The 20,845-nt window shown below is 47.4% G+C and overlaps 1 protein-coding gene across 3 annotated transcripts in view; it reads left to right on the forward strand.

The window, feature by feature from the left end:
• Window positions 1-1,045: 1,045 nt before the first annotated feature.
• Window positions 1,046-20,845, forward strand: part of ESRRA (estrogen related receptor alpha) — a 48,405-nt gene continuing 28,605 nt past the window's right edge. Inside the window, exons 1-3 of one of the 3 annotated variants that reach the window (XM_044270761.1) lie at window positions 1,046-1,246; window positions 6,586-6,695; window positions 13,992-14,309. In XM_044270761.1, coding sequence (XP_044126696.1) covers window positions 14,006-14,309 — 304 coding nt within the window. In that variant the 5' untranslated portion in view covers window positions 1,046-1,246; window positions 6,586-6,695; window positions 13,992-14,005. Of the gene's footprint in view, window positions 1,247-5,398; window positions 5,955-6,585; window positions 6,696-13,991; window positions 14,310-20,845 lie in introns of those variants that run through there. The other 2 variants (XM_044270762.1, XM_044270763.1) reach the window with 2 other exon arrangements.

Below are 20,845 nucleotides of genomic sequence, written 5' to 3' on the forward strand. Positions count from 1 at the left end.
GGCATTCAGTAGATGCCAGGCTGATGCTGTCAGGAGGCTGAACTCCATGGTCATTCAGTGGATGCCAGGCTGAACTCCGTGGGCATTCCGTGGATGCCAGGATGCTGAACTCCGTGGGCATTCCGTGGACACCAGGCTGATGCTGAACTCCATGGGCATTCAGTGGATGCCAGGCTGAACTCTATGGGCATTCAGTGGATGCCAGGCTGAATTCCGTGGGCATTCAGTAGACACCAGGCTGCTGCTGTCAGGAGGCTGAACTCCGTGGGCATTTAGTCGATGCCAGGATGCTGATCTCCATGGGCATTCAGTGGATACCAGGCTGAACTCAGTGGGCATTCAGTGGACACCAGACTGATGCTGATCTCCATGGGCATTCAGTGGACACCAGACTGATGCTGATCTCGATGGGCATCCAGTAGATGCCAGGCTGCTGCTGTCAGGAGGCTGATCTCCATGGGCATTCAGTGGACACCAGACTGATGCTGATCTCCATGGGCATTCAGTGGACACCAGGCTGCTGCTGTCAGGAGGCTCTCCTCATGCTGGGAGAGGAGGGGTCCTCCAGCAGAGGTCATGTGAAGGACACGGTACTTGTGTCTGCCGCACATAATCCACACGCCCGTCTGACAGAGCGGATCAGCTGCTGAAGGTCACAGACGGCCGTGTGACCACACTGAGGCACAGGAGGAGTCACAGGACCCGCAGCATTCACTTCACTGCCTCAAGGTCGCACCAAGGACGTTCTAACGGGGCTCAGGCAGACCCTCAGTAACGCAAGGTGCAGCACCGTGTGCACGGACCGTATGTGCACGCAGCCCTCACCCTACATGCCCCCGCTCTCAGGCATTAGTACATAAGACAAGCCTCAGCAATTACTGTTCTCCCATTGTAGCCCCGGCTAAATGCCCCCTCATAGAATATGCAAAGAAGCCGGCGGCGCACAGGACGAGGCGCCAATGCCGGCCGCTTCCTAGACAAGCAGTGCGGCTGCGGAACAGGCGAGGCCCCGCCCCTTCCCTGCTGGTCACGGGCGGGGGGAGGAGCCGGTGTAGGAAGTGTGTCTGTGTGTGAGTGTGTGACACGGAGTGTGAGTGTGTGTATGAGCAGCCGTGTCCTCTGCCGTGTCCTCCACAGCTGAGTGTACGTCCAGGAGAGCAGCCCGTGTACATGTGCGGGAAGAGCCCGGAGTGAGTCCGTGTGCCCGGGGTCACAGCAGCGCGATGACAACAGGAGCCTGACGGAGGTACAGCAGTGTGTGCACAGCAGTCTATGTGGGGGAGGCCGTACACGGCTTGTATACGGGTGCAGTTTGTGAGATTCTCCTCTTAGTCTAAGGTCCTGACAAACTTTTTTTTTTTTTAAGGAGGTTTTGTCACCTAAAATAATTTGGAAGTTGTGCAGATGTCGCACACGTGAACGCAGCAGATATTTGCTGCTGTACAGACTGAGACGTTTCCAGACATGTGCCGCAAGTCTGTGTCACAGAGGGGAACTGTAGAGATAACGCATGTATCATGTGTGAACGTCTCTGTATAATGGGAGGGAGAGGCGATTGTGAGATATATGTGCACACACAGGCTAGTGTGTGTAATTACTGTATATAGTGTGTGTGATTACTGTGTATAGTGTGTGTGATAACTGTATATAGTGTGTGTGATAACTGTGTATAGTGTGTGTGATAACTGTGTATAGTGTGTGTGATAACTGTGTATAGTGTGTGTGATAACTGTGTATAGTGTGTGTGATTACTGTGTATATAGTGTGTGTGATAACTGTATATAGTGTGTGTAATTACTGTATATAGTGTGTGTGATAACTGTATATAGTGTGTGTGATTACTGTGTATAGTGTGTGTGATTACTGTGTATAGTGTGTGTGATTACTGTGTATAGTGTGTGTGATTACTGTGTATAGTGTGTGTGATTACTGTGTATATAGTGTGTGTGATTACTGTGTATATAGTGTGTGTGATTACTGTGTATAGTGTGTGTGATTACTGTGTATAGTGTGTGTGATTACTGTGTATAGTGTGTGTGATTACTGTGTATAGTGTGTGTGATTACTGTGTATAGTGTGTGTGATTACTGTGTATATAGTGTGTGTGATTACTGTGTATATAGTGTGTGTGATTACTGTGTATATAGTGTGTGTGATTACTGTGTATATAGTGTGTGTGATTACTGTGTATATAGTGTGTGTGATAACTGTATATAGTGTGTGTGATAACTGTGTATAGTGTGTGTGATAACTGTGTATAGTGTGTGTGATAACTGTGTATAGTGTGTGTGATAACTGTGTATAGTGTGTGTGATTACTGTGTATAGTGTGTGTGATTACTGTGTATAGTGTGTGTGATTACTGTGTATAGTGTGTGTGATTACTGTGTATAGTGTGTGTGATTACTGTGTATAGTGTGTGTGATTACTGTGTATAGTGTGTGTGATTACTGTGTATAGTGTGTGTGATTACTGTGTATAGTGTGTGTGTGATTACTGTGTATAGTGTGTGTGATTACTGTGTATAGTGTGTGTGTGATTACTGTGTATAGTGTGTGTGTGATTACTGTGTATAGTGTGTGTGATAACTGTATATAGTGTGTGATTATCTATACTGTGTATAGTGTGTGTGATTACCTGTTGCAGGCCCTCTCACTATGTGGACGGTATATAGCAGGTGATTGTAGCTGTGTTGTGCGGTGCTCTAGTGTGTGTGATTACCTGTATAGTGTGTGATTACCTGTTGGGTATCTGGGTGCAGGCCCTCTCACCATGTGTACGTCTGGACGGTATATAGCAGGTGATTATAGCTGTGTTGTGCTCTTGTGCGGTGCTGTATAGTGTGTGATTACCTGTGTATAGTATGTGTGATTACCTGTTGGGTATCTGGGTGCAGGCCCTCTCCCTATGTGTACGTCTGGACGGTGTATAGCAGGTGATTGTAGCTGTGTTGTGCTCTTGTGCGGTGCTCTAGTGTGTGTGATTACCTGTATAGTATGTGTGATTACCTGTGTATAGTATATGTGATTACCTGTATAGTGTGTGATTACCTGTTGGGTATCTGGGTGCAGGCGCTCTCCCTATGTGTACGTCTGGACGGTATATAGCAGGTGATTGTAGCTGTGTTGTGCTGTTGTGCGGTGCTGTAGTGTGTGTGTGTGTGTGTGTGATTACCTGTATAGTGTGTGATTACCTGTGTATAGTATGTGTGATTACCTGTTGGGTATCTGGGTGCAGGCCCTCTCCCTATGTGTACGTCTGGACGGTGTATAGCAGGTGATTGTAGCTGTGTTGTGCGGTACTCTAGTGTGTGTGATTACCTGTGTATAGTATGTGTGATTACCTGTATAGTATGTGTGATTACCTGTGTATAGTATGTGTGATTACCTGTATAGTGTGTGATTACCTGTTGGGTATCTGGGTGCAGGCCCTCTCACCATGTGTACGTCTGGACGGTGTATAGCAGGTGATTGTAGCTGTGTTGTGCTCTTGTGCGGTGCTGTAGTGTGTGTGATTACCTGTGTATAGTATGTGTGATTACCTGTATAGTATGTGATTACCTGTATAGTATGTGTGATTACCTGTGTATAGTATGTGTGATTACCTGTATAGTATGTGATTACCTGTTGGGTATCTGGGTGCAGGCGCTCTCCCTATGTGTACGTATGGACGGTGTATAGCAGGTGATTGTAGCTGTGTTGTGCGGTACTCTAGTGTGTGTGATTACCTGTGTATAGTATGTGTGATTACCTGTGTATAGTATGTGTGATTACCTGTGTATAGTATGTGTGATTACCTGTATAGTGTGTGATTACCTGTTGGGTATCTGGGTGCAGGCGCTCTCACTATGTGTACGTCTGGACGGTGTATAGCAGGTGATTGTAGCTGTGTTGTGCGGTACTCTAGTGTGTGTGATTACCTGTATAGTGTGTGATTACCTGTTGGGTATCTGGGTGCAGGCGCTCTCCCTATGTGTACGTCTGGACGGTGTATAGCAGGTGATTGTAGCTGTGTTGTGCGGTACTCTAGTGTGTGTGATTACCTGTATAGTGTGTGATTACCTGTTGGGTATCTGGGTGCAGGCGCTCTCACTATGTGTACGTCTGGACGGTGTATAGCAGGTGATTGTAGCTGTGTTGTGCGGTACTCTAGTGTGTGTGATTACCTGTATAGTGTGTGATTACCTGTTGGGTATCTGGGTGCAGGCGCTCTCCCTATGTGTACGTCTGGACGGTGTATAGCAGGTGATTGTAGCTGTGTTGTGCGGTACTCTAGTGTGTGTGATTACCTGTATAGTGTGTGATTACCTGTTGGGTATCTGGGTGCAGGCCCTCTCACCATGTGTACGTCTGGACGGTATATAGCAGGTGATTATAGCTGTGTTGTGCTCTTGTGCGGTGCTGTATAGTGTGTGATTACCTGTATAGTGTGTGATTACCTGTGTATAGTATGTGTGATTACCTGTTGGGTATCTGGGTGCAGGCCCTCTCCCTATGTGTACGTCTGGACGGTGTATAGCAGGTGATTGTAGCTGTGTTGTGCTCTTGTGCGGTGCTCTAGTGTGTGTGATTACCTGTATAGTATGTGTGATTACCTGTGTATAGTATATGTGATTACCTGTATAGTGTGTGATTACCTGTTGGGTATCTGGGTGCAGGCCCTCTCCCTATGTGTACGTCTGGACGGTATATAGCAGGTGATTGTAGCTGTGTTGTGCTGTTGTGCGGTGCTGTAGTGTGTGTGTGTGATTACCTGTATAGTGTGTGATTACCTGTGTATAGTATGTGTGATTACCTGTTGGGTATCTGGGTGCAGGCCCTCTCCCTATGTGTACGTCTGGACGGTGTATAGCAGGTGATTGTAGCTGTGTTGTGCGGTACTCTAGTGTGTGTGATTACCTGTGTATAGTATGTGTGATTACCTGTATAGTATGTGTGATTACCTGTGTATAGTATGTGTGATTACCTGTATAGTATGTGTGATTACCTGTGTATAGTATGTGTGATTACCTGTGTATAGTATGTGTGATTACCTGTATAGTGTGTGATTACCTGTTGGGTATCTGGGTGCAGGCCCACTCACCATGTGTACGTCTGGACGATGTATAGCAGGTGATTGTAGCTGTGTTGTGCTCTTGTGCGGTGCTGTAGTGTGTGTGATTACCTGTGTATAGTATGTGTGATTACCTGTATAGTATGTGATTACCTGTTGGGTATCTGGGTGCAGGCGCTCTCCCTATGTGTACGTATGGACGGTGTATAGCAGGTGATTGTAGCTGTGTTGTGCTGTTGTGCGGTACTCTAGTGTGTGTGATTACCTGTGTATAGTATGTGTGATTACCTGTATAGTATGTGTGATTACCTGTGTATAGTATGTGTGATTACCTGTATAGTGTGTGATTACCTGTTGGGTATCTGGGTGCAGGCGCTCTCCCTATGTGTACGTCTGGACGGTGTATAGCAGGTGATTGTAGCTGTGTTGTGCGGTACTCTAGTGTGTGTGATTACCTGTATAGTGTGTGATTACCTGTTGGGTATCTGGGTGCAGGCGCTCTCCCTATGTGTACGTCTGGACGGTGTATAGCAGGTGATTGTAGCTGTGTTGTGCGGTACTCTAGTGTGTGTGATTACCTGTATAGTGTGTGATTACCTGTTGGGTATCTGGGTGCAGGCGCTCTCCCTATGTGTACGTCTGGACGGTGTATAGCAGGTGATTGTAGCTGTGTTGTGCGGTACTCTAGTGTGTGTGATTACCTGTATAGTGTGTGATTACCTGTTGGGTATCTGGGTGCAGGCGCTCTCCCTATGTGTACGTCTGGACGGTGTATAGCAGGTGATTGTAGCTGTGTTGTGCGGTACTCTAGTGTGTGTGATTACCTGTATAGTGTGTGATTACCTGTTGGGTATCTGGGTGCAGGCGCTCTCCCTATGTGTACGTCTGGACGGTGTATAGCAGGTGATTGTAGCTGTGTTGTGCTCTTGTGCGGTGACTTTGAGGCAAGGTCATTGGGATTCTGGAGCGCTGGGTCAGTGTACGCGGCTGCAGCATAGCACTGCTCAGACACGAGCCCTTCTGTGGGGGGCGATATTATTTCGGAGGTCTGGCTGTAATTCTTCTCTTTATATATAATCCTATCTGAGATATTTGATTGCAGTTTAGACGCTTTGGTCTGCAGGGTGTTCGAAAGCGTTAACCTCTAAAATCCCAAATCCCAGTGGATACAAATCCTTGTCTGTCAAGCTGTTAAATGTATTCAGTTTTTAACTATTTGTGTACCTGGGAAAGCTGGGTGACTACTGCCATTGCAGCTCCCATCCAGGTTGTTACTAAGGAATCTGCTTCTGCCGTGATACGTTCACCTCGCCTTCTGGAGTCTGGGAAAGCTGGGTGGTCGGTCCTGTGGCTTCCCCAGGACCAGATATAGCAATGACAACTGAAGGACTCAGGACGGCCATGCACTCCACACACGTGCCCCCTTGGCTCGGCCGAGCATGCATGTGTCCTGAAGTAAAGTGGTTTCCTGAAGATAAGGAGCGCAGCACATGTAGCGGTGACGTCGTGACGCCTTGTGTTCTTCTATCCACAGATGTTACTCCTCTTATAACAGCCGTCAGCCAAGTCTACCCCGAGCTGAGGACAGAGGGTGTCCGCCCCACAGCAGCGGCAGCATAGTGTCGCCTTCATGTGTATATCCTTGTGAGTGTCCATGTTCTTTGTATTCCTCCTTTCTAGGTTTATAGACCCGGGAGGCATGCCCGGTCAGCCGCGGCACTGGAGAGATTAGGGGGAGGGGGCACAGGTCAAAGGTAAACTGACCAGTTGCTGACCTTCTGCGCCTCCTGTGCTGACATTTTATTGCTCTTTTTCTCTAGTTTTCATTTTCCCTACAGAAATAAAGCGACCTGTGGCTTCATTAGAATTTGTACTGTACCTTTCCTGTTCATGCGCTCCCTTATATAGCGCTGACATATTCCGCAGCGCCTTACCATTAGGTGACGGTCCAGTCTCTCCTCTCCAGCCTTTCAACCTTTGTTTTCTGAAAACCATTCCTGGCCATATACGTTTCTTGCTCGCTTTATCTCCTGTATACGCCGTCAACATAGCTGTGTTGCTACAACGGAGCTCCAGTCCTTGTCCTTTACACCCTGAGGTTATTGCTAAACCAGTCTGTGTGTGAGGCTTTACCAGAGCAAAGGTCACCTACCTCCTCTGGTCTTACAAGTCAAGTCCCAGTTGCAGAAAAGTATGAGATGATCTCAGGGTAGCTTCTTTTTATTGTGTGATTAGTTGAGGGCGCTAAGGCTACTTTTGCGTTTTGTGCGGATCCGTCACGTTCAGATAGTACCTCAGTCTGCATCCGTTTAGAACTGATCCGTTTGTATTATCTGTAACATAGCTAAGACGGTTCCATCTTGGACACCATTGAAAGTCAATGGAGGACGGATCCGTTTTCTATTGTGCCATAGAAAACGGATCCGTCCCCATTGACTTACATTGTGTGCCAGGACGGATCCGTCCCCGTTGACCTTCATTGTGTGCCAGGACGGATCCGTCCCTGTTGACCTTCATTGTGTGCCAGGACGGATCCGTCCCCGTTGACCTTCATTGTGTGCCAGGACGGAGCCGTCCCCGTTGACCTTTATTGTGTGCCAGGACGGATCCGTCCCCGTTGACCTTCATTGTGTGCCAGGACGGATCCGTCCCCGTTGACCTTCATTGTGTGCCAGGACAGATCCGTCCCCGTTGACCTTTATTGTGTGCCAGGACGGATCCGTCCCCGTTGACCTTCATTGTGTGCCAGGACGGATCCGTTTGGCTCAGTTTCGTCAGACAGACACCAAAGCGCTGCAGCCAGCCTTAGGCCCCTTTCACACGGGCGAGTATTCCGCGCGGATGCGATGCGTGAGTTGAACGCATTGCACCCGCACTGAATACCGACCCATTCATTTCTATGGGGCTGTTCACATGAGCGGTGATTTTCACGCATCACTTGTGCGTTGCGTGAAAATCGCAGCATGCTCTATATTCAGCGTTTTTCACGTAACGCAGGCCCCATAGAAATGAATAGGGCTGCGTGAAAATCGCAAGCATCAGCAAGCAAGTGCGGATGTGGTGTGATTTTCACGCACGGTTGCTAGGAGACGATGGGGATGGAGACCCGATCATTATTATTTCCCCTTATAACATGGTTATAAGGGAAAATAATAGCATTCTGAATACAGAATGCATAGTAAAATAGCGCTGGAGGGGTTAAAATATATATATATATATATATATATATATATATATATTTTAACTGACCTTAGTCCACTTGCCGGCATCTCCTTCTGTCTTCATCTTAGCTTTGTGTAGCAACAAGGACCTTTGGTGACGTTACAGTCATCACATGATCCGTCACATGATCTTTTACCATGGTGATGGATCATGTGATGACCGGAGTGACGTCACCACAGGTCCTGTTGCTACACAAAGCTAAGATGAAGACAGAAGTTGATGCCGGCTGCGCGAGCAAGTGGACTAAGGTGAGTTAAAATATATATATTTTTTTTTTTAACCCCTCCAGCGCTATTGTACTATGCATTCTGTAGTCAGAATGCTATTATTTTCCCTTATAACCATGTTATAAGGTAAAATAATACAATCTACAGAACACCGATCTCAGACCCGAACTTCTGTGAAGAAGTTCGGGTTTGGGTACCAAACATGCGTGATTTTTCTCACGCAAGTGCAAATTGCATGACAATGTTTTGCACTCGCGCAGAAAAATCGCGGGTGTTCCCGCAACGCACCCGCACATGTTTCCGCAACGGCCGTGTGAAAGAGGCCTTAGAGCTTCTCTCCTGTGTAGTTGGAGGCTGTTTCGATCTGCTGGAAACAATGTACAATAGAAGTCCTGACATTCCTCTGACTATGGTGTCTCCAGTTTCCATAGTCACAGGTTTATTTTTTTCTTACCTGCAGTTCTTCTTTTACCTGTGACCTGTATCCCTGCATTGACTTTTCTAGAAGGTGTCCACAAGATACAGGTACTCAGACATTAGGTTACTTTATGGGTTGGATAAGTCTTGTTGCCAAATTTCAGAAACAACTATGATCAGTCGAGATGAATTCTTTTCAGCCATTTAACTTGGTTTCCTAAACTAAGTGAACCCTAAGGCCTCATGCACACGAACATATGTATTTTGCGGTCCGCAGAAAATACGGATGACATCTGTGTGCATTCCGTATTTTGTGGAAAAGAACAGCTGGCCCCTAATAGAACAGTCCGTAATGCGGACAGTAATGGGACATGTTCTATTCTTTTTGCGGAACAGACATACTGAAATGGACTGCACACAAAGTAACTTCCGTTTTTTTTTTGTTTGTTTTTTGCGGACGTGTGTATAAGCCCTAACGCTGTCTGCCTTAGCAGGGGTTGATCCTGCTCACTAGGCACTGGTGGCTATACCGATTTAGTCTGCGGCTTTAAATTCTGTTTTAGATTTTCATCACTAGTCCGCAGAAAATTCCCAGTAAGGGCTCATGCATACAAACATATATTTTTTTTCCATGTCCATTCTGTTTTTGTTGCGGTCCATATGTAGAACCATTAACTTCAGTGCCCCCCCCCCCCCACCCCCCACGAAATGACTCTGTGCATTCTGTTTCCATATGTCCGTTCTGCAAAAAAATTGAACGTGTCCTATTGTTGTCCGCATAACGCACATGGACGTTATCTGTGTTTTGCGGATCTGCAATTTACAGACCACAAAACATCCAATGGTTGTGTGCATGAGCCCTAAGATTGTTCGTTCTTGGAACGGTGTCATTGACCGTATGGCAAGTAGCGACCAATATGGACTAAAATGCAGCTATTTGTTCAATCTACCTCTGTCTGATGTATGCGGCCTCCATGAATGTCGTCTGCACGGGCTTCTCCATGATACCAGGCATCGACAGGCACTGCCCTGGATAAATCTAAGGCCCTCTTCACATAATGTTAAAGGGGTTCTGCAGTTTGTTTTAACTGTGATCTATCCTCTGGATAGATCATCAGCATCTGACTGGTGGGGTCTGACACCCGGGACCCCCGCCGATCAGCTGTTTGAGAAGGCAGCAGTGCCGCGGCCTTCTCACTGTTTACCGCCGGCCCAGTGACGTCACTGCTTGTATCAACTGGCCTGGCCATCCAAGTGAATGGAGCTTAGCCGCACCCAGGCCAGTGATACTAGTCGTGACGTCACTGGGCCAGTGGAAAACAGTGAGAAGGCCGCGGCGCTGCTGCCTTCTCAAACAGCTGATCGGCGGGGGTCCCGGGTGTCAGACCCCACCAGTCAGATGCTTTCAAGAACATTTGTATCCGTTATGATGGCATATACTTTTTTTGGGACGGCAGAATAGTATACTGTACTACGCTACTGTCAACGGGTGACAGTATAACCCAAAATGTATACGTTTCTAATCCCTTAAAGGGCTATTCCCATCTCGGACATTGATGGCATATCACAAGGATATTCTAGTCAGCATCAGGTTCTAATCCCACCTCTGAGACCGCAAGCGCAGCCACCCTCTGTTCACCGCTATGAGAGTTCCAATAATAGCTAAGCACTGACTGCTATTTTTGGACTCCCATAGCGGTGAATGGAGATGTGGCCGTGCATGTGCGGTGCGTTCTGTGATCTCCGCTATGGATCTTCCAAAAATAGCCAAGCACGCTCGACTTAGCTATTTTTAGAACTCCCATAGCAGTGAATGGAGAGCGCCCCTGCAGTGTGCCCTTCAGTTCTGGGGGCACCGTTTTGGAGATGGGAGTGGGTCCCAAAGGTGAGACCTGCTTCTATCTGACACTGATAGCATATCCTAGCAATATACCATCAATGTCTGAGATGGGCAACCCCCATTTAACACACTGTGAGGTTCATGTAATGGTAATACAGAGCAGGGTCAGGAGCAGTGCCCCCTCCATACGTGGTGGGTGCAGACTGTGTTTGGCAAAATGGCACAGTCATGTGACATTTGGGATGTGGCCATGCTGCGATCAAGAACCCCCTTGGCTGTACTGGACTCTACTTAAACTTAGACCACACTGTTCAAGCCAATCTGCATTGTGACTGTGCAGCATTGCAGGGGCCACGCGGAAATTAACAATGCAGACCGTCTAAATAGTCCGGTCTTATTAGTTTAATTAGGGCCCGGTGCAGGCTGTTTGGCCACATGGTTCTTGAGCCCAGCCCGGCCATACCCTTAGGGTTCTTTTACATGGGCTGATAGATTGGCAATTATTGGGGACAAACCATTTGTTCCTGATAATTTCCTGGTCATTTAGCAGAGGAGAGAGCTGCATTTACATGTTGGAATGATGTCCATATGGGCGATGGATGAGCACCACTGTGTTTGTGCGGCCCCGTACAAACTCTTTGTTCACAGGAAGATGTGGTGGTGGAAAACAGTGATTTTAGGTGCAGGATTAAAGATGCAATCACCCAAGCATCTTTACATAGGCTATTATCAGGAACAAAAGTTCATACGAATGCTCTTTGCTGTTAATTGTCCCCCATCCATGGCATGTATAAAAGGGCTTTCCCATTTCAGACAATGGGGGCATATCGCTAGGATATGCCCCCATTGTCTGATAGGTGTGGGTCCCGCACATACACTGAAAACGGAGGCCCGAAAGTTGTGGTGGGCGCATTGCACATGCGTAGCCGCCCTTTATTGATTCCTATGCTGCCGCTGAAAATAGAAGAGCACTGGCTTGGCTATTCCCATCGGCCCCATAGAAATAAATGGTAGCGGTGGCTCCCATTCAGTACTGTGGTGCGGTGGCTCCCATTCAGTATTGTGGTAGCGGTGGCTCCCATTCAGTATTGTGGTAGCGGTGGCTCCCATTCAGTATTGTGGTAGCGGTGGCTCCCATTCAGTATTGTGGTAGCGGTGGCTCCCATTCAGTATTGTGGTAGCGGTGGCTCCCATTCAGTATTGTGGTAGCGGTGGCTCCCATTCAGTATTGTGGTAGCGGTGGCTCCCATTCAGTATTGTGGTAGCGGTGGCTCCCATTCAGTATTGTGGTAGCGGTGGCTCCCATTCAGTATTGTGGTAGCGGTGGCTCCCATTCAGTATTGTGGTAGCGGTGGCTCCCATTCAGTATTGTGGTAGCGGTGGCTCCCTTTAATACAGCTGACAACGGCTTGCAACAGCTGTGATCGCAACTATCAAGAGACAGCAGCATCTAATGCAGTTAGACAGGAGGAGGGGTATCACTGCCCCAAAAGATTGCATAAACGTTACCCCATCACTAGCGATCCCATTGTATGCTTCCCATTAATAAATACAGCTCATCTTGAAATACACAAGCCGTCACACACTCTGTGTGGAAATAACAAAAAGTTATGGATCGCATTTTTTTAAAAAACATAGGGGGACTTTTTCAAGCCCCGCACTCCAGATTTCTGTGCTTTTGTAACTTTTTCGGGTCAGCTGCGCAAAACTTTTTCATTTTTTCACCACTGTCACCAGTTTTGAAAAGTGAGTGGACAAGTGGGCATGGTTAGTGTCAGTGAGTGTCACCCCTGATATGTCACTGGGACTTTTTGGGAATTTTTATTTTATTTTTTTAAAGGTCACAGTCACTTCAGTAGAGGGTCGATGTAGAAAACTGGAGCAGCATTTCTAGACAATAGTGCCAGGTTTAAAGAAAAGCCAAATTTAACAAACAACGTGCAACATTTGATAAATTTGAGTCTGTGTTGAAGTATTTTGATCCAAAGAAATTGACTTCAAATATTCTCCTCATGATGAATTCCCCCATAGCCCGTACCGTGGACCACAGGAATTCCCTGATGATAAGCTGAAGGGAAGTTCTGGTACCGGGACTCCTAATCTGTTAATATTGTCAAGAAAATCAAACGATATAGGGCTCATTGAGACAGCCGTGGTGTTTTGTGGTATGCATACTGAAGATCCGCAAAACACCTGATAACGGCCCGTGTGCGTTCCACATTTTGTAGACCGCACATGGCCGACGCTATGATAGAAAATGCCTCTTCTTATCCGCAGTTGCAGAAAAGAATAGGACACGCTCTATCTTTTTTGTGGGGCCGCAGAACGTAAGTACGGATCTATTGCGGCCCGATTGTGGAACGGATGCGAACCCATTCCTATGGTCATCTGAATGAGCCCTTATTCTCATTTCATCTGCAGTGACTTTACTGGGAAGGTAAAGCTTATTAGGCTTCATAAATGCATTAATATATATGTACAGCATGCCCGCTCCAGCTCGGATTTCTTGTGGATTTTACTATAAATTTCACCCATTGTTTTGTGAGTAAATACATGCTGATTTTGGATAGGGAAAGATTGAAGAACGCGGCCTTACATGACACTCATCGCAATTACTAGGCTGTCTGTGAAATACATCGGCATGAAGGCCCCTAAAGGAAACCTGTCGTTAGGATTGACCTGTAGAGCTAATTACATGTTCCTACTGGTCATCCTCCCATTGTTCCTAAACTGGCGTTTACGCTCAAACGTATTGTCTTCATGTCAAAAATCAACTTTGCAAATGTACCTGACATCGTCACCAGGTAGCTGGATCAGCCAAGTCACAAGTCCTATCTCCTGCCCTCCTGATGACAGGTTCCTTTTAGGGTAAGACCATCGTATGGTGTCTGTAAATTGTATTGTGCAACGCTCCAGTCACTTGTAATGGAAAAGATCTGGGTGCATTGAAATCCACACCCTTTTATCAGCTGTGGGTTTCTTCCAGCGTTGCTGTAAATTTCACATGTTGCAGAGTTCTCCAGTGTAGCAGCTCTCTGCTGTATCTGATAGAAAGGGTTACTGAATGCACTGGTATATAAAGGGTTACTGAAGACTGGTATCGGTGGCACTCACTCGAATGACGGCCAGCCACGTTGTATTTCCGTCAGCGGTGGTCAGGAATTAGATTATCACAATAATTACCGTACATTTTATTAGCAGAATTCTAACAAACCTTTTTATTCCCTTTCGCAGAACACTTCTTGATCATGTCTTCTCGTGACAGACGCCCTGATCTCTGCATCAAGGCAGAACCAGGAACGCCAGAAAGCATTGGACGCCGGAGCCCTAGTGGATCTAGTGATAGTAGTGGACATGGGCCAGAACCACAGGGTCCACGCTGCTGCAGGGCGGGTGATGATGAACAAGAAGATACACCTGGAAGAGGCAAATATGTCCTAAACTCGATCCCTAAAAGGCTCTGCCTGGTGTGTGGCGACGTGGCGTCTGGATACCACTATGGAGTTGCTTCCTGTGAAGCCTGTAAAGCTTTCTTCAAACGTACTATACAAGGTACATACTACAACTGCAAACGGCAAAACTCCCTCACCTTGTAATGTACATGATCTGCATAGCGCCTTTTTTCAGCTGTGGTCCCTTTAAGTTACCTATATAGCAGGTTTATTGCATCCAGTTTGCACTAGTCACATGTAGTGGATGCACTACCTGTGGGTGGAAAGTCTGCAGTGTGTTACAGAAAAAACTGCAAGAAATCTGACCTTTGGTGTAGATTGTAATTTCTTTATCGCGTCACCTTTTGTGGCGTGAAATCTGCAGGAATGTCCACAGCAGAATCCACGTACATTTCTGGTACACTTGGTTGTACCAAAAGGTAACAGGGAGAAGGTAAAATTAAAGAGGCTATCCCATGATTGATGTAAAAAATGAAAATCGGACATCATATAGCACATGACAATCTCTTTCTAACAAAGCTATAGCCAGCCCTGTGCCTCACATGGGTCCAGAGCTTCCCCACTCCCATTGCTTAGTAAATTCTCTTCAGGCTGACGGCTCAGGGGGTGTGCCCATTTTGCTGCATCTTTCTCCCTATCACAGTTCGGGTGTGTGTCCTTTCTGCTGCAGCTCTCTCCCTGTAACTGTCACAGCTTCTAACAGTACATAGCATTTTTTTTACAGATAGCACACATTGACTCATTTCTATGGGGTCATACTCACATCTGTATTTTTCTGCCGCTCCGTGTGAGCCGTTCCACAAAGTTTATACAACATGTCGTATTCTGGTCTGTATTGCTGATGAGAATAGCCCCTTATAATGATGGGAATGAGAAAAAACTAAATACACCGGAAAAGTATCTATATTTTGTGGCCTGAAATACGGACACGGCCAGCAGATGTAACAAGCTCATTTGCGTATATTTTTCCCCAGAAATCCAGATGAGCGCTGCCTGGCCTACAATATTTCTCTCTATAATGAGAAATAGTACCCACCCATCCCCTTAGGCTACTTTCACACTAGCGTTCGATCGGATCCGTTCTGAACGGATCCGATCATATTAATGCAGACGGAGACTCCGTTCAGAACGGATCCGTCTGCATTAAAATGGCAAAAAAAAGCTAAGTGTGAAAATAGCCTCGGACGGATCCGTCCAGACTTTCAATGTAAAGTCAATGGGGGACGGATCCGCTTGAAGATTGAGCCATATTGTGGCATCTTCAAACGGATCCGTCCCCATTGACTTACATTGTAAGTCTGGACGGATCCGCACGCCTCCGCACGGCCAGGCGGACACCCGAACGCTGCAAGCAGCGTTCAGCTGTCCGCCTGTCCGTGCGGAGGCGAGCGGAGCGGAGGCTGAACGCCGCCAGACTGATGCAGTCTGAGCAGATCCGCATCCATTCAGACTGCATCAGGGCTGGACGGAGGCGTTCGGGTCCGCTCGTGAGCTCCTTCAAACGGAGCTCACGAGCGGACCAACGAACGCTAGTGTGAAAGCAGCCTTAGGAAGGCCTCTCGGACAGCTAAGGCTACCTTCACACCAGCGTTTTTGCTTGATCTGTCAAGGATCAGCAAAACCGCTTCCATCATAATAGTACAACTGTCTGCATTCGTTATGAATGGATCCGGTTGTATTATCTCTAAAATGGCCAAGACGGATCTGTCTCTAAAACCATTGTATGGGTCCATTCACACGTCCGTGTTGTATTGCAGATCCGCAATACACCCGGCCGGCACCCCCATAGAACTGCCTATTCTTGTCCTCAATTGCAGACAAGAATAGAACATGTTGTTCTATTTTTTTCGGGAGCCGCAGACTGGAAGATCGGGGCCGCGCTCCGAAAATGCGGATGTGGACAGCACACTGGGTGCTGTCCGCATCTCTTCCGGCCCCATAGAGAATGAATGGGTCCGGATTCGTTCCGCAACGTAACGGAATGGATCTGGACCCGTTCTACGGACGTGTGAATGGACCCTAAGTCAATGGGGGACGGATCAGTTTTCTTTTGTGTCCAAGAAAATGGATCTGCCACCATTGACTTACATTGTGTGTCATGATGGATCCGTCTTGCTCCGCACCACATCGCGGACAGAAAAATGCGGCTTGCAGCGTTATTCTGTCCACGATGGGGACGCAGCCAAACGGAACGGAATGCATTCTGATGACAATTGACAATGAATGGGGACAAAACGGAAGCGTTTTCCCCAGCTATTGAGATCCTATGACTGATCTCAATAGCGGAAAGGCAAAGCGCAAGTGTGAAAGTAGCCTAACCTAATTCTTTCTGAACAGCTCTTATAAAAGAAGAGCTGTCTACTTGTTTAACACCCTTAGGGGGGACTGCTTCATAATAGGTGTGTTTAAGGTTAGTTTTTAGACTGCAGCAAAGTTAAGAAAATGGCACACATTTATAAAGACAGGTGCACTCTGCGGTCTGACAAGACCCTCATCCTGATGTTAAAATTGAGAGTTTAGCCAATATATCCTACTGTGGAGGAGAAATCGGAGTCCGAGCACCGCGCCAAGGTTTCTCAACTCAAGCTACTTGAGAAACCTTGGCGCGGTGCTCGGACTCCGAGGCGTCAGTGCCAATACTGCACTCCATTGATCCACCGATATAGGGCCAACATCCTTCTCCCATTTTTGTCTAACTGGTAGAGATTCGTCTCCCACAGACTTCACAAAAAGATTCCTATATATTAACGAGATTAGCCCTCCCGAAGAGCGCCGAGTGAGAATCTGCTGCATCAGAGGGACTATTACACAGGAAACTGACGTCGATTTTGTTTGCCCCTGAAATGCGTATTTTAGGCTACTTTCACACTTGCATTCGGGGTTCCACTTGTGAGTTCCGTTTGAAGGCTCTCACAAGCGGCCCCGAACGGATCCGTACATCCCCAATGCATTCTGGGTAGATGCGGATCCGCTCAGAATGCCTCAGTTTGGCTCCGTCCAGACTTACAATGCAAGTCAATGGGGATGGATCCGTTTGACGTTGACACAATATGGTGCAATTTCAAACGGATCCGTCCCCCATTGTGTTTCAATGTAAAGTCAGGAGTCCCTATTAATATACCATCAGATCTGAGTTTTCTCCAATCCGATGGTATATTTTAACTTGAAGCGTCCCCATCATCATAGAATGCCTCTGTTAGAATATACCATCAGATTTTAAATAGATCGTGAAACTCAGATCCGACAGTATATTCTAACACAGAGGCGTTCCCATGGTGATGGGGACGCTTCAAGTTAGAATATACTGAGAACTGTGTACATGACTGCCCCCTGCTGCCTGGCAGCACCCGATCTCTTACAGGGGGCTATGATCGGCACAGTTAACCCCTCAGGTGCGGCACCTGAGGGGTTAATTGTGCGAATCCTATCCCCCTGTAAGAGATCAGGTGCTGCCAGGCAGGAGGGGGCAGACCCCCTCCCTCCCCTGTATTAAATGTGACTAGTGCGGCCCCCCTCCCTCTATATTCATTGGTGGCCAGTGCGGATTCCCAGTATTAAATGTGACCAGTGCGGCCCCCCTCCCTCTATATTCATTGGTGGCCAGTGCGGATTCCCAGTATTAAATGTGACCAGTGCGGCCCCCCTCCCTCTATATTCATTGGTGGCCAGTGCGGCCCCCCTCCCCAGTATTAAATGTGACCAGTGCAGCCCCCCTCCCTCTTTATTCATTGGTGACCAGTGCGGATTCCCAGTATTAAATGTGACTTTGGGGTTTTCATAATCTGTAAGCCATAATCATCCAAATTATAACAAATAAAGGCTTGAAATATCTCGCTCTGCATGTAATGAGTCTCTCTCATATGTTAGTTTCACCTTTTCAAGTTGCATTACTGAAATAAATTAACCTTGCACGATATTCTAATTTTTCGAGTTTCACCTGTATCTCATTTAATGTTTGTGTGTGTTGTTAAAATATATCAACAGTATCCCCCCATAACAGTGCCCTCTACAGCACCCCACCCCTTAACACTGCCCCCCCCCTCCCCCAGTGCCCCACCACTTTAAAATGGGACCTTAACAGCAGCCCGACCCTTTAACAGTATCACAGCACCCCACTCCCTTGACAGTGACGTCCTCAGGGGCCTGCCCCCTTAACAGTGACCTCACAGTACCCTGCTGCCTTAACAGTGACCTCCACAACAGTTGCCCCTTTAATGCTAGGGCTACACAACGACATGTGTCGCGCGACATTGTGTCTCAACAATTTTTATAATGATAGGCTATAGTGTTGCACTGCGACATGTGTGATCCTGTCTGCTGAGCTGTGTATCTAATCCTATCATGTGTGATCCTGTCTGCTGAGCTGTGTATCTAATCCTATCATGTGTGATCCTGTCTGCTGAGCTGTGTATCTAATCCTATCATGTGTGATCCTGTCTGCTGAGCTGTGTATCTAATCCTATCATGTGTGATCCTGTCTGCTGAGCTGTGTATCTAATCCTATCATGTGTGATCCTGTCTGCTGAGCTGTGTATCTAATCCTATCATGTGTGATCCTGTCTGCTGAGCTGTGTATCTAATCCTATCATGTGTGATCCTGTCTGCTGAGCTGTGTATCTAATCTTGTCATGTGTGATACTGTCTGCTGTGTATCTAATCCTACCATGTGTGACACTGTCTGCTGTGTATCTAAGTCTATTGTGTGATACTGTCTGCTGAGCTGTGCATGTCGTCGTGTAGCCCTAGCCTATAGCTGACCTACAGCAGTTGATACAATGTGCGAAAAAAGAAAGAAAGATGAATATAGTGAGATGAACACGGTGTAGGACCATTAATGGCTAAGGCCCATGGTCATCTCAGTATATTGATATTAAATTTGAGTGCGCGGCGGCACTGAGAGGGTAACCAGTTTGTCCTACCGGTACCCAGGGAAGGATGTAGGCTGCTTCAACACACGATATTCCGGTAGTCGTTCTTCCTGTATGGATGGTCGGATGAATCTGATAGGGAGATAGCAACCGGCTGACAGTCTAACACATGTGTGTAGGGTCCCTAAGGAAATCCTATGGCTGTCTAACCGATACCCTAAAGACTAGAAGTGTGGTAGCAGCCTGACCACAGGGCACTCGTCCTTGAAAGGACGACCCTGTCTGGAACCTTTCCCTACCTCTATTAACTATATGTCCCTAACTATGCATGAGCATTGTCCCTACAAGCATGTTTCACTGCCCGGACATTAGGCAGTTCATCAGGGGAGATGATATAAAGCAGGTCAATCCCAGATGAAATGGTAATACCTGATGACCAAAAATGACACAGTCAGTCAAAGTGGTCAGTAGGTGCACGAAGATGGTCGGCTCCTGTGTGGGCTACCCCATAGATAAGGGGTTAGGAATAATGCAGTAAACCGATGTGTGTAGCTGCATATGGGACGCCAACTAACCTGGCGTTCGTTCCTGATTTAAATAGCCCAGTTCCCGCTTCTGATGACGTCAGTGCCAGACGTCGGGTGGCGCAGCGCTCGCCCGCACGTAGACGTCGCTGCATGCGCACAACACAGAGTTGGAACGAGGCTTGGGGCGCAGGACAAGTGCCTGATGCGAGATGCACTTCTGCGCATGCGCGAACTCGCATAAGATATCGCGAGATCGCGGAAGCTGATGCCGACAACGAGAGAAGTTGGAGGCGACTCGGGTATTTGATGCTTCAAAGTCTGCATATGTCGTACCCATGATCGGACAATCATAGGTACAGCTAAGCATATTAAACATTAAATTAATATGCTTAGCTGTACCTATGATTGTCCGATCATGGGTACGACATATGCAGACTTTGAAGCATCAAATACCCGAGTCGCCTCCAACTTCTCTCGTTGTCGGCATCAGCTTCCGCGATCTCGCGATATCTTATGCGAGTTCGCGCATGCGCAGAAGTGCATCTCGCATCAGGCACTTGTCCTGCGCCCCAAGCCTCGTTCCAACTCTGTGTTGTGCGCATGCACGACGCCTACGTGCGGGCGAGCGCTGCGCCACCCGACGTCTGGCACTGACGTCATCAGAAGCGGGAACTGGGCTATTTAAATCGGGAACGAACGCCAGGTTAGTTGGCGTCCCATATGCAGCTACACACATCGGTTTACTGCATTATTCCTAACCCCTTATCTATGGGGTAGCCCACACAGGAGCCGACCATCTTCGTGCACCTACTGACCACTTTGACTGACTGTGTCATTTTTGGTCATCAGGTATTACCATTTCATCTGGGATTGACCTGCTTTATATCATCTCCCCTGATGAACTGCCTAATGTCCGGGCAGTGAAACATGCTTGTAGGGACAATGCTCATGCATAGTTAGGGACATATAGTTAATAGAGGTAGGGAAAGGTTCCAGACAGGGTCGTCCTTTCAAGGACGAGTGCCCTGTGGTCAGGCTGCTACCACACTTCTAGTCTTTAGGGTATCGGTTAGACAGCCATAGGATTTCCTTAGGGACCCTACACACATGTGTTAGACTGTCAGCCGGTTGCTATCTCCCTATCAGATTCATCCGACCATCCATACAGGAAGAACGACTACCGGAATATCGTGTGTTGAAGCAGCCTACATCCTTCCCTGGGTACCGGTAGGACAAACTGG

The sequence above is a fragment of the Bufo gargarizans genome, chromosome 10, assembly GCF_014858855.1.
Source record: "Bufo gargarizans isolate SCDJY-AF-19 chromosome 10, ASM1485885v1, whole genome shotgun sequence".
Classification (NCBI taxonomy): Eukaryota; Metazoa; Chordata; class Amphibia; order Anura; family Bufonidae; genus Bufo; species Bufo gargarizans.